Genomic DNA, 13,747 nt, shown 5'->3' with positions numbered 1-13,747 from the left:
AACAAGTAGGAAGACTGAAAAGAGGAAAAGCACCGGGGAGGGATGGGTTGGTAAACGAAGTGTGGATATTTGGGACGGATGGGATGATTGAAAGATTGAGCGAGTTAATGAATGATGTGTGGACGGATAAAGGTTGTCCCAAGGAATGAAGAGTAGGGCAAATATGCCCAATTGATAAAAAGGGTAGTAAAGAAAAAGTAGAGAATTATCGGGGAATAACTCTCCCAAATACGGCATATAAACTGTACGCAATGGTGTTAAATGAAAGGTTGGTGACAGAGATGAACGAAAAGAGTAATTACCGGAAAGTCAAGCGGGATTTAGAAGAGGTAGAGGGGCTATGGACAATGTATATATCCTGCATCATCTAATAGAAAAAGAGTTGCTAAAGGAAGGAGGTCGGGTATATGCACTATTTGTAAACCTAAAAGCCGCGTTTGATATGGTGGACAGAGAATGTTTGTGGGAATGCATGGAGAGAAGAGGACTGAGTGCAAAGTTAATTGTAGCAGCAAGAGAGATTGAGAGAGTGGGAGGAATAGAAAGTGAAATGTTTTGGACGATGAAAGGATGAAGACAGGGATGCCCATTAAGTCCCAGTCTGTTTGCTTGTTACATAAGCGATATCGAGGAAATGTTTAGAGGAGTACAAGCGGGAGGAATTGTGGTGGGGAGAGAAAAGGTATGGTGTTTGGCATTTGGAGATGATTTGGTAATATTGGCGAAGGATGAATGTGGAATGAATGAAATGAAAAAAAATCTGCAAAGATACTTTAAAAGATAGAAACTGGAGGTAAATGGAGAAAAAACAAAAATGATGATGTTTAGAAAAAAGGGGAGAAAAGGGGAGGAAAAAGTGTGGCGTTGGGAAGATCGAATCATAGACACAGTAAAGGAGTTTAAATATTTAGGATTTAAGTTTACAACAACAACTAACACGGTAAAAGCACACATAAGAGAAAGAAGGGTCAAAGCAATGCAGATAATGGGAATGGTGTGGAGTATAGGTGAGAGAATATTTGGACATGACGTAAGAAGAAATGAAAATGTTTGATAGTTTGGTTAGGAGTGTATTAATGTATGGAGTGGAGATATGGGGATGGAAGGAGTATGCAGCGATGGAAGCAGTACAAGAAAAATATTTGAGGTGGATGTTAGGGCTACGGAAAGAGACGCCAGGCTATATAGTAAGAGAAGAATGTAAACGAGAGAAATTAAGTGTATACACTGGGAAGAGAGCTGTAAAGTATGATGAAAGGTTGAAAGAAAGAGAGGAATGTAGGATATTCTATGAATGCTGGAAGGAAAAAAAAAAGGAAGCAGGGAAAGAACATCACAAGGGTAGACAAGGATATTATGAAAGACTAGGATACGCATGAATGGAAATATAGAGAAAGAGAGAAATGGGGGTGAGTATGAGAGAAGAGTTGTGTATGTGTGACAGAGACATAGATAAACAAGAGAGAAGAGCGACTGTAAGTAAATCTGGGTACAATGCAGACTATAGAAAGATAATAACAGAAACAATACCAAAGTACCTAGACAGAGAAACCGCGAAAGAAAAAAAATAATTGCGAGGTTTAGGTGTGGAAATGAAGAAAGGAATAATAAGTTTTGGGTAAGCGAAGGTGAGAGAATGTGTAGGATGTGTGGAGAAGGGCGGGAGACGATAGAGCACATGCTGCATGACTGTGAGGAGAGCAAAGAAAGAGAGGAGAGTGTGACAAGAGGTATTGAATGAAGACGGAAGAGGGGTGGAATGGATGAAAGAAGTGGAGAGGACAAGAGTAAGGCTAGGGCAAGGGGGGATGGGATAAAGGAAAAAAATGAGTTATTTGGCCATAAAATGTATTTATTTGGTTTTTGTTAATTAGGAAAAATTGTGGTGTCAAGAACTTTGAAGCCCGTAGGGTAACAAATAAACCCTTACTTACTATTTAATAGAGAATTTAAAGCATAATGTTGACCACAGTATTGAATTGTATACAGGGTATACATAATTTTCACAAAAAACGCAGCATTTGTTTTTGACATGTTTGTAAATATTATGACGTCATCAATGATTTTTTGAAAGAGACGCTATAAATTTGAAAATGGTTTGTCGCAGATTTTCATCTACCTTAAATTTTTCCAGATAATCGAAGAAACTAAGATGTTCGTATTCGGAATTCACTATTTCTAAATTCAGAAGAACCAAATTTACGCAATACAGAATTTTTATAACTGATCATAGGATCGAAGTGGGTCATGGAAACGAGCCGATTCTCAGGTTTGGACTTTACTGAATGCCCAAAAACTCACGATAAATACCACACGTATCTGTATAACTGGTTGCCTACATGCTTAACCTAATTAAAAAAATAAAACTAATATTAAACAAATTTATTGCGGTTAAACATGCGGTGTTAGCTAAACTTGTTGTTTATGACACACCAATTAAAACAAAATTTAATAATAACAAGGTAGTTTTAATATTTATTATAATGGTTAACCTTGCATTTGACATTGGTATTTAATCACATAGTAAAGCCCAATATCGCGAAAATTTACAAGTACATAAATATATTGTAGAAGTTTATCACTAACTAAACTACACACTTACAATAACAAAATTAACCAAAAAACCCATTTTCTCGACTAATCCACATTCAGTTTTTTGAAATTCCCATAGAACCCCAGCATTTCGTCATTTTCTAATTTCGCTGGTCGACGACTTTCATCAACCTTAAATTTTTCCAGATGCTCGAAGAAACTAGCATGTTGTTCATATTCAGAAACCATAATTTCTAAAGTGAGAAAAATTAATTAACGCACGTAGAGTGACGTCTATACCTTGTAGTTTCTCAAGCGACATCCCCTTTCCACCAAAGTCCACCGGCAAAAAATCTTCAGGAAACTTTTCTTTGATTATAGTATCTTCTGAGGAGAAATGCATCTAAAAAAACAAAATGTTTGTGCTCCTGTGAAATTTTCGAAACTCACTCTTTCAAAAATTTTAGGTTTTGAGACCATCTTCAAAATTGTTATCACTGTTTCCCCAAATGAAGGAAGGTTAATGACGTAGAGCGCTTTCATTCGAAAGGAATAAATTTGCTACAATTTAATACTTATTGTTGAAGACACAACGTTTTACTGGATACCTGATAAATCATCATCAGAGATTTATACATGAACGTCGGTGTTAACTTTAAAAAGAAGGATGCAGGTATATGTTTACAGTCATAAACGAGTATATCTCCGTGCATGACATCTTCTCTGATTCTCATTTCTTGATAAGCCGCGATATAGCGCAATACAGCGTAAGGATTTAACTTTTCGACTAAATTTGGGTTACGAATCCTAAAGAAAAGTACTCTGTTGTAATCCAGTAATTGCGGATGGAGAGTGCAATAACTGAAAATAACAATCTGGATAAAATATTGTTTGTTGATATTGAGCACGTACGCTATCTGGTTAACTTCTTTCACGTATGATGAAAATTTAGGATTCATTTCCTTATAAACTTCTTCCAACTTGGTCCTGATTGTATAATAATTGTCAATTTTTTGTTTAGTTTTCTCGATACTAAATTTATTAAGAATTAGAAAATTCGCGACACTTCTTCGTTCTAAAAGGTTTACCGCCATAAAATGGAACGTCAAATTATCACTTACCTAAAGGTTGCAAGAAATGCGGCTGTTCACTGACCCACTTTTGAATCGTTTGGATATCATCCTCTGCATTTTCTTTGTCTTTATTAAAAATTTTAAATACATTCTCTAATATAGTTTCTTCTACTTTAAACATATCTGACACGTGTTTCTTGACTGTGTTCAGTTAAACGTACAACTTGTTTATCATTAGAATTAACCCATATCACTTCATTGAATAACAAATTTAAGCGCTTTTGTATAGCGTTTTTATGACAAAATAAATTAATGCTAAAATTAAGGAATAGACGTCACCAAACAACCGACTTGTGATTTCATAGGTTGTTGAATTTTGTATTTTGTCTATGGTGATCAGTTTTGAGTTTCAGTTCTGTTCTTTCAATAGCAACACAATTTTAATAATGGTCTAGATTTATTTGGTTGTTGCAGGTGTGTATAAAACATTATTGACGCAAAAACGAACGTATACATTAGAAACTACTTTAATAATAATAATAATATAATTTATTGTCCAACAGAACAAATATTCCACTTACTGGACAATTTCCAATAAAACAAAATAAAAATAAAAGAAAACAAAAATAGTAATATATACCAAAAAATAAAAATAAAAATCACGTTTAGCATACCAAATAAAAAGAAAAGTAAAGTAAAGTAAATTACATTCAATAAATAAACTATCAATTATAGAGATAGTACAATAGAAAAACAAACAAAATATGTATCCCATCATTTACCTTCTAATAGAAAATAAAAAATTGGTCTAAAGAGTTTAGACAGTACTTCCCTCGCTGTCGGAAACTTGACGACTGCATGCCTATTGTGTTTTTTCTCATTACATTTTTGTAGTGGGAATTTAAAAAAAAATTGCGATGAAGTCATCAACATTTTTGCAAGGACACGTATATCAGTTTGGGATAGATGTAGTGTAATACTAAGAATAAAATTATTATATTCTCAAATTTTCGGGAAAATGAATTGGGTCGTTTTGAATATTGATTTGTAATAATCAATAAAATAACGAAACAATTTACTCACGTATACGTATCCCAGGCAGCTGAAAATCGTGTATGTATAAACATTCTTAATTTAAGATGACAGGCGTAACAGCATACTTAAGAGTCAAACAGAGAAACTGTAAACAAAACGACCATCGGTTTTATTGCTTCGACTTCCGCTTATTATATAAAACATTGGGTTTTATTTTAATTCTTGACGGTGAAATTCACAATTGGTTGATTATAAACATGTCTATTTCACATTCGCGGAACCAAGTGAGCGCATAAAAGAAATGCAGGTCTGTAATGTTAAAGTCGATGTAAATAAGCGTGCTACCCTTATGTTTCAACCGAGTTTTTCCTTTAACAAATTTTGTGTCTACCAAATTGGGTTGGTTGGGGTGTAATACTAGTAATAAGTGTTGCCTTTAATTTAATCAATAAAATAAATTGACTTCATTAATTTTTTTGAACCACCTCTTAAGAAAATCTAAAAAATATGAATGGAATGATAAATCACAAGTACAAACTCATCATATTTTTTGCATTTTAGATAGGATTTATTCAGCAAAATTTAAGGGTGACGTCATCAATTTTTTTAGGAGGGATGAACAAATACATTTTGAACATCAGTTTACCATGCTTATAATAACTTTAAAATATTCCCAATATTTCAAAGCATTCGGTTTTGTAATTCCTGATTAAATCGATAAAATAAATTCACGCCTTTATTAAGTTTTTTGAGTCACCCTGCATATGCAAATCCAAAAATATGAATGGAATGATAAATCACAACTACAGACTCATCATATTTTGTACATTTTAGATACGATTTATTCGGCAAACTTTTGAGCTGACTTCATCAGTTTTTTGGAGGGGATAACCAAATATATTTTGACTAAAAATTTATTATGCTCTTTATAACCTTAAAACATATGCAAGATTTCAAAGCATTCGGTTCTGTAGTTCCTGATTAAATCAATAAAATAAATTTACGCATCCATTAATTTTTTTGAGTCACCCTGTATATGCAAATCGAAAAAATTTGAATGGAATGATAAATCACAAGAAGAGACTCACCATATTTTGTACATTTTAGATAGGATTTATTCAGCAAAATTTTGTGGTGACATCATAAATTTTTTAAGGGGGACGACCAAATACGTTTTGATCAAAAATTTACCATGCTTATGATAATTTTAAAATATCTTGAAGATTTCGAAGCATTCGGTTTTGTAGTTCCTGAGTAAATCAGTAAAATAAATTTACGCTTTCATTTATTTTCTTGAATCACCCTGTATATGCAAATCCAAAAAATATGAATGGAGTGATAGATCACAAGTACAGACTGATCATATTTTGTACATTTTAGATATGATTTATTCGGCAAATTTTCGAGCTGACGTCATCAAGTTTTTGGAGGGGATAAGCAAATAAATTTTGACTAAACATTTATTATGCTCTTTATAATCTTAAAACATCTGCAAGATGTCAGAGCATTCCGTTTTGTAGTTCCTGATTAAATCAATAAAATATATTTACGCATTCATTAATTTTTTTGAGTCACTCTGTATATGCAAATCCAAAAAATATGAAAGGAGTGATAAATGACAAGTACAGGCTCATCATATTTTGAACATTTTAGATATGATTTATTCGGCAAACTTTCGAGCTGACGTCATCAAGTTTTTGGAGGGGATAAGCAAATATATTTTGACTAAACATTTATTATGCTCTTTATGACCTTAAAACATCTGCAAGATTTCAGAGCATTCGGTTTTGTAGTTCCTGATTAAATCAATAAAATATATTTACGCATTCATTAATTTTTTTGAGTCACCCTGTATATGCAAATCCAATAAATATGAATGGAGTGATAGATCACAAGTACAGACTCATCATATTTTGTACATTTAAGATATGATTTATTCCACAAACTTTTGAGCTGACGTCATCAAGTTTTTGGAGGGGATAAACAAATATTTTTTGACTAAAGATTTATGATGCTCTTTATAGCCTTAAAACATCTGCAACATTTCAAAGCATTCTGGTTAGCAGATTAAAAATTAAATTTCAAAATGTTGTTTTATAATTTTGATTTTTTTTCCAAAAATCTGGACGTTTCGGGTGAAAAGTCGATTCAGAGTTGTAAACTACATGTGTAGGACTATGTTATTTTACACAATTGAAAACCCATTTACTATGTACAATTTTGAAGTGACGTCATCGCATTAGTGGTGGGGATGATTAGACAAATTTTGGTTAGCGTTTTACCATCTACATGATATTCTTAATATAAGTACAAAATTTCACAACAATCGGTCGAGTACTTTCGGAGATTATCTGTCTAATAAAAATCCGGGACGGCAGACGGACAGACGGACAGACGGACGGACAGACGGACGGACAGACGGACGGACAGACGGACGGACAGACAGACGGACAGACGGACAGACAGACGGAAATGGGAGACCTATTTCTTCGTCTTCTAGGGGTCATGAAAGATCGAGAAAACGTCAAAGTAGAGAGTCGGCCGACGGACTCGATTACAATACTTCCTTTGCTTACGCTCGGGAAGTAAAAATCTCATTGACATTTTCCCGAATCTGTACACAGTAGTTAAGATCTTCTTGACACTGCCAGTGACCAGTTGTGAAGCTGAAAGAGCTTTTTCTAAATCGAATTTTATTAAAAATAAATATAGATCGACAATGAAAAACGAAAGACTAAGTTCTTTGTCGATTCTTGCAATTGAGAATGACATCACAAGGTCAATTACGTATGACCGCGCCATACGAACGTATGCTGACGTCAAATGCAGAAAGAAAATTGTTACATAATTTGTTTCTGTTTGTTTATTATATTTTATTTTTGTATTTTTTGTTATTGTTTTTTTTTTTATATTGAAGTATTGAAAATGTGTAAATTAAATGCTTCTAACAAACTTCTATTCATAAAAGGGGCCCCAATTAAATAATAGCATCAGGCCCCCAACAGTCTAGATCCGCCTCTGTTTGTGACGCACCAATTAAACCAAAATTTAATAAATAAGCAGGGTCTTTTAATATTTATTATAATGGTTAATCACATAATAAACCCTCAATACCGTGAAAACTTACAAATACATACATTGTAAAAGTCTATCACTAATAAAATGCACACTTACAATACCAAAATAAACATTAAAAACCCACTTGCTCGACTAATTCACATTCAGTTTTTTGAAATTGCCATAGAATCCCAGCATTTCGTCATTTTCCAATTTCGCTGGTCGACGATTTTCATCAACCTTAACTTTTTCCAGATAATCGAAGAAACTAAGACGTTGTTCGTGTTCAGAAACCATCATTTCTGAATTGAGAAAAATTAAATTAACGCACGTAGAGCAACATCTATACCTTGTAGTTTCTCAAGCGATAGCCCCTTTCCACCAAACTCCATCGGCAAAAAGTCTTCAGGAAACTTGTCTTTGATTATAGTATCTTCTGAGAAGAAATGCATCTAAAACCAAACAAAATGTTGGTGTTTTTGTGAATTTTACAAACTCACTCTTTCAAAAATTTTGGGCTTCGTGACCTTCTTCAACATTCTTATTAGTGTTCCCCCAAATAAAGGAAAGTTAATGACGTAGACAGCCGTCATTCGAAACTTGCTACAATTTAGTACTTATTGTTGGAAACACAAAATTTTACTTGTAACCTGATAAATCATGATCAGACATTTATATATGAACGTCGGGGTTAACTTTAAGAAGAAGGATGAAGGTATATGTTTACAGTCAAAAACGTGTATATCTCCGTACATGATATCTTCTCTGACTCTTATTTCCTGACAAGCCATCATATAGCGCAATACAACGTAATGGTCTAATTTTTCTACTAAATCTGGGTTACGAATTTTAAAGAAAAATACTCTATTGTAATTCAGTAGTTGCGGATGTGCAGTGCAGTAACTGAAAATAACATAAATGAATAAAATACTTTTTGTTGATGTTGATCGCATGTACGCTATTCGATTGACTTCCTTCACGTATGAAAATTTAGGATTCATTAATTCCTTATAAATTTCGTGCAACTTGGTCCTGTTTGTATAATAATTGTCAATTTTCTGTTTAGTTTTCTCGATACTAAATTTATTAAGAATTAGAAAGTTCGCCACACTTCTCCGTTCTAAAATTTTTACCGCCATGAAATGGAACGTCAAATTTTGACTTACCTAAAGGTTGCAAGAAATGCGGCTGTTCACGGACCCACTTTTGAATGGTTCGGATATCATCCTCTGCACTTTCTTTGTCTTTATTGAAAGTTTTCAATACTTTCTCTAATATAGGTTCTTCTACCTTAAACATGTTTGACAAGAGTTCGTTGACTATGTAAAGTTGAATGTACAAGTTGAATGTCATTAAAATTAACCCATATCGCTTCATTGAATAACAAATTTAAGAGCCTTTGTATAGCGTTTTTACGACAAACCTAATTTCATTAAGTAGAATGTTAAAAAACTCAACCCAAAAATTAAGAAATACACTTCACCAAACAACCGACTCAAAATTTTTAGAAGAGAAAGCCAAAGTAGAGAGTAAAGTTAAAGGCGCGTACAAAATTACATAGGAAGTTTATGTAGTGCAATTCGAAAATAGAGAAGAAAAAATAAATGTAATGAAAAGCAAGAAGATCTTAAATGGGTCGTCAATTTACATAAGTAAATGATGATCTGACGAAAACGGAAAGAAAAATTCAAATCAAAATAAAAGAAGAGGCAACAAAAGAGAGAAATAGAGGAAAAATGGTTAGAATGGGATATACAAAGTTAACTGTAGACGGCAGAAATTTTGAATGGAGTGAGGAAGAGGTAGAAAATTTTTAGTACAAAGTGACGTTTCTGAAGAATTTTAACAGTTTTCTTGTATCTACGAACGCCAGAATGCATAAAATTGACCTAAACGTCTCCTTTTCCTATTCTGAGTCGATTCTGCATGCTTTAAGTGTGTTTGGTGGCTCAGAAAAGAAAAGGAAGAAAAGGAGGAAAAATGGAAGGAAACAAGGCAAAGGAAAAGGAATAAAGGATGCAGATAGGGAAATCAGAAAAAGGAAGCTGCTATAAAATTAGGAGAAAAAGGGGTGAATGTACTATTTTGGAATGTCCAAGGGTTGCGAAAAAAGGAAAAGGAGTTCTGGGACTACGTGGGATATGGGTACAAAGAGAAAACTGGGAGAAATTTGTAGAAACACTACCACAAGAATATGTTTGGGAGTGTCAAGGGACGACAAAGGAAAAGAAAAAGGGGAAAGCAAGCGGGAGAATACTTAGTAATGGGAATTTGAAATGAAATGCAAGAATTGGAAAAGGGAAATAACAATAAAAACGGACTAATGAAGAAAGTAACACAGTTGGATAACAGTCGATGGGAAATAATAATCGTTTATAGCTAGAAAATGGAGGAAACCAATATAAACATAGAAAAGGAATCAAAAGAAAAAGGAGATGAAAAAATACTAATAGGAGGGGATTTTAACGCAAGACTGGGCGATAAGGGGACAAGAATAATAGATAAAGAAAAAGGAGAGAAAAGAGGATCAAAAGACAAAGCTAATACAAAGAAAGGAAAATATTGTGGAAAATAATAGAAGAAATGGAATGGGAAATTTTGAATGGAAACAAGGAAAGAGATGAAGAAGGAGAATGGACGTACTTAGGGGCTAGGGCAGAATCAATTATAGACTATGGGATTGTCAACGAAGAGGCGTGGGAAGAAATAGAAAGTTTCAAACTGGGGGAAAGGGTAGAATCAAACCACATGCCACTAGAAATAAAAATCAAAGGAAAAGAGCAAGAGTACGAAAAACAAGAGAGAAGAAACGAAAGAAAAGAAATAGAAAAAAGAATATGGGGTGAAGAGGGAATTGAAAGATACAAAAGCAGACTAGAAAAAAATTAATTCGAAGTGAAAGAAGATATAGAAGCTATGATAGCAGAACTGATCAACCTAATTGTAGAAGCTACGGAAAAAAGAAAGATATACATATGGCAAGGGAGGAATAATGGATGGAACGGAGAATGTAGTAAGTTGAAAAGAAAATCAAGGGAAAAATTAAGAAAATGGAAGAATAACAGGGGAAGGAAAGAAGAGTACTTAAAAGCAAGAGACAATTACAGGAAAAATGTGACAAAAGAAAAAGAGAAAAACGAAAAACTAAAAACTTAGATTAGTTCTACGAAAGTTGAAGGTTTTATTAAAAGTAGATGGAAAGGTAGAACGTCCAGGATGAGATGGCTTCATGGAATAACAAATTTACGCGCTTTTATATAGCGTTTTTATTACAAACCTAAATTTTGCTGCGTAGGATGTTAAAATAAATCAACGCAAGTAATACTTTACAAGTAGTTTAATTTTGTGTGTCAAAAATTGTTAAGTTTTTCAGGTTTATACAAAAACAATTCCAATTTGTAACGTCCTGACTATTTTTGGAACCTTTTCACCTGATTTAGGTTATATATGTTCTTAAATTCTAAATCACCCTGTAAATCCTGTACGAAAACAAAATAAGTCTAAATACGAATACAATTATTGCCGATTAATCCACGTCCAGTTGTTTAAAATTCCCATAGAACCCCAAAACATCATCATTTTCTAGTTTTTCTGGCCGACGACTTTCATCAACCTTAAATTTTTTCAAGTATTGAAAAAAGTCACTGTGTTTGTCGTATTCATCATTCAACATTTCTAAAATTGAAAACTTTAAATACACATAAAATGGAGATTTATCTATACCTTGTAGTTTCTCAAGCGATATTCCTTTCCCACCAAAATCCTCAGGCAAAAATTCTTCAGAAAACTCTTCCCGAAGCAAACTGGTGTCAGCAAAAATGTGCATCTGAAAAAAGATAAGGTCCTGTGTTTTTACCAATTTTTGTACTCACCCTTTCAAAAATCTTAGGTTTTACGACCTTTTGTACAATTCGCACCAACATTTCTCCAAACGAAGGAAAGTTAACAATATAAAAGGCTTTCAGTCGGAAAGAATAAATTTGCTGTAATTTAACCCCTATTAAATTTTTGTATGCATAGATAACACTTAAGTCCCTACCTGATAAATCATTTGTAGAGCTTTTATCATAAAAGTCGGTGTCAACGTAAAAAAAAACGTCAAAGGAACATTTTGAAAATCCACAATACTTATATCTTTATACATGACATCTTCCCTCATTCTCATTTCGTGTATACTCACTATATAACGTAGAAGGTTGTGAACATCTAACTTGTTCACTAAGTCTGCGTTACGGATCTTCATGAAAAATACTCGGTGATAGTCGAGTAGTTGAGGGTGTGGAACATAGTATCTGAAAATAATGACATAACAATTGTCACACATAATAATCGCATTACAGGATTTCGTTAACTTCTTTCATATGTGGATATTTCGGATCCATCTCTTTATAAATTTCTTCCAGTTTAGTCCTGGTTGTGTAATAATTGTCGATTTTTTGTTTCGCTTTTTCGACGCTGAACTTATTGAGAATTAGAAAATTGAGAATGCTCCTTCGATCTACAAAAAAACCACAATGATGTAAAATTGAAAGTCAAATTTACCACACCTAAAGTTTCCAAAAAATGTGGTTGTTCGTTTATCCATTTTTCAATTGTGGCGATGTCTTCGTCTGCCCCAGGTTTGTCTCTACCGAAGATTTCGGTCACTTTTTCTAGCACTGAGTCGTCTACTTTGAACATTTCTGCCAAAATCGTCCTACACATGACAAGAGTTTAACTAATATAACATAACTCACCAATTAATTAAAAATTCACAAATGTCCAGAAGAAACCTTCCAGTGAACAAATTTACTGTGTTGAAACAACTAGAACCCATGGTTGTTCATAACATCAGACAACAAATGGAGTTATTTAAAACACGACAAATCCATTACGATGATTACTAATGCTTACCAGAAACCTTTGTGCGTGACGCAAGAAAATATCAATCCTACGTTGACTTAAGAAAGCATTAACAAACAAAAGATAAACTATCATCGAACAATTAAAATTTTCCCCAGTTCGAATACGACATTTACCAAATATATAGAAAAGTACCCAGTTCTTGTTGATGATGGTACCGCCGCAGTTAACGGTTAGATGGACGATGAAAGGGTTCTCCACCGAAGATTCGACCATTTGGGGGGGCACCTGAAAAACTGGGTTAGTTTTTCTACACCGAATGATGCCAAAAGTTTGGTTACCCAGAATGGTACTAGTGACAATGGCTAGAATTATCGGCAAGAGGTGCAACATTTTGACTATGGTGGTCAAGATTTTTTCTTCCATTTTATACAAAAAATGGTGATTTTATCAGGCAAGTTTGGATATCTCACTTCCTGTGTTTTTCTATCAGCTCGAAGACAAACAGAAAATTAAAGCATAAGTATGTGATAAGCGATAAAGCACTTCATATTCATACATATGAAGTACTTTTAATAGTCGTTCCTCTGATGATTTAGGATTTTGAAGTACATCGCTTAGAAAAGAGAAACTTTTTGATTTTACTTGATAATAACGATAACGATTTATAAATGTTACACCAGTACTATTCAGCCATCTGTCTGTCTACTACCTACTATACTAATTTCGAAGTCAGTGAAATCAATTCTTCAGCGGTGCGAAGCAAGTATTTGATTTGTTATCATTATCAGAATATCAGATTTCGTCTATACTTAACTCCAGTCCAAATCCAAGTCGGTCGAAAATTTTGTTGGACAAAATTAGCTTCTTGGTTATACAACTTGTTTCAAATTTTCTAGACAGAGGTGTAGAGTGCCATCATCTCTATTCCAGATCATTCCCAGTACAAAAGACATGTGCTTTTCTTCGTAAGTGGGGTCAAGTATCGTGAACTCCCATAATCGTAGGTCCAACTGAGTTTCAGCAAAAATTTCAGTAGCTTCATAGGGACATGTGAGTCTTCAAATGCACAGTGGAATTTTCTCAAAGCCGATTTTCATAATCTTTATGACCAGCTTGGTCTAGTAAACTGGGGCTTTTTGAAGGATGTCACTGATGTCAATACCATCTGCTCACTTTTCTATAACAAGCTTAATTCAATCCTTGAT

General features: G+C 33.7%; 3 protein-coding genes across 4 annotated transcripts; all 3 read right to left on the bottom strand.

The window, feature by feature from the left end:
- Positions 1–2,472: 2,472 nt before the first annotated feature.
- LOC135138825 (uncharacterized) lies at positions 2,473–3,816 on the bottom strand. The gene is made up of 6 exons (XM_064068846.1): positions 3,654–3,816; positions 3,445–3,607; positions 3,141–3,393; positions 2,983–3,093; positions 2,833–2,935; positions 2,473–2,786 (listed from the first exon to the last, which is right to left on the bottom strand). Exons 1-6 carry the CDS (start codon positions 3,784–3,786, stop codon positions 2,638–2,640), a joined length of 912 nt encoding a protein of 303 aa, XP_063924916.1. The 5' UTR covers positions 3,787–3,816; the 3' UTR covers positions 2,473–2,637.
- Positions 3,817–8,336: 4,520 nt separating this feature from the next.
- Positions 8,337–8,996, bottom strand: LOC135138465 (uncharacterized). The gene is made up of 4 exons (XM_064068439.1): positions 8,864–8,996; positions 8,655–8,817; positions 8,425–8,600; positions 8,337–8,347 (listed from the first exon to the last, which is right to left on the bottom strand). The coding sequence occupies exons 1-4, from the start codon at positions 8,994–8,996 to the stop codon at positions 8,337–8,339; spliced, it is 483 nt and encodes a 160-aa protein (XP_063924509.1).
- Positions 8,997–11,078: 2,082 nt separating this feature from the next.
- LOC135139043 (retinol-binding protein pinta-like) lies at positions 11,079–12,517 on the bottom strand. Of its 2 annotated transcripts, none has more exons than XM_064069122.1 (7): positions 12,434–12,517; positions 12,245–12,379; positions 12,036–12,195; positions 11,737–11,989; positions 11,570–11,680; positions 11,421–11,523; positions 11,079–11,372 (listed from the first exon to the last, which is right to left on the bottom strand). In XM_064069122.1, exons 2-7 carry the CDS (start codon positions 12,375–12,377, stop codon positions 11,224–11,226), a joined length of 909 nt encoding a protein of 302 aa, XP_063925192.1. In that variant the 5' UTR covers positions 12,378–12,379; positions 12,434–12,517; the 3' UTR covers positions 11,079–11,223. The 2 variants fall into 2 exon arrangements, with proteins under 2 accessions (XP_063925192.1, XP_063925194.1); XM_064069124.1 differs by having other exon boundaries at positions 12,245–12,393; positions 12,453–12,516.
- Positions 12,518–13,747: the final 1,230 nt, after the last annotated feature.

This window comes from Zophobas morio, unplaced genomic scaffold (genome assembly GCF_036711695.1).
Source record: "Zophobas morio isolate AGI-343-1 ecotype UQ-CSIRO unplaced genomic scaffold, CSIRO_AGI_Zmor_V1 ptg000030l, whole genome shotgun sequence".
NCBI lineage: Eukaryota > Metazoa > Arthropoda > Insecta > Coleoptera > Tenebrionidae > Zophobas > Zophobas morio.
This window is presented reverse-complemented; position numbering and strand designations above follow the sequence as displayed.

Bases quoted from the DNA above. Each gene is read 5' to 3' on its own strand.
- LOC135138825 (XM_064068846.1), bottom strand. From the start codon at position 3,786: ATGTTTAAAGTAGAAGAAACTATATTAGAGAATGTATTTAAAATTTTT. The intron at 3,608-3,653 runs GTAAGTGATAAT...TAAACCTTTTAG, and splicing joins GCATTTCTTGCAACCTTTAG to AACGAAGAAGTGTCGCGAAT. The intron at 2,787-2,832 runs GTATAGACGTCA...TTCTCACTTTAG, and splicing joins GTCGCTTGAGAAACTACAAG to AAATTATGGTTTCTGAATAT.
- LOC135139043 (XM_064069122.1), bottom strand. From the start codon at position 12,377: ATGTTCAAAGTAGACGACTCAGTGCTAGAAAAAGTGACCGAAATCTTC. The intron at 11,681-11,736 runs GTAGGGACTTAA...GTTAAATTACAG, and splicing joins CTCTACAAATGATTTATCAG to CAAATTTATTCTTTCCGACT. The intron at 11,373-11,420 runs GTATAGATAAAT...TTTCAATTTTAG, and splicing joins ATCGCTTGAGAAACTACAAG to AAATGTTGAATGATGAATAC.
- LOC135138465 (XM_064068439.1), bottom strand. From the start codon at position 8,996: ATGTTTAAGGTAGAAGAACCTATATTAGAGAAAGTATTGAAAACTTTC. The intron at 8,818-8,863 runs GTAAGTCAAAAT...TAAAAATTTTAG, and splicing joins GCATTTCTTGCAACCTTTAG to AACGGAGAAGTGTGGCGAAC. The intron at 8,601-8,654 runs GTACATGCGATC...TGTTATTTTCAG, and splicing joins AAGGAAGTCAATCGAATAGC to TTACTGCACTGCACATCCGC.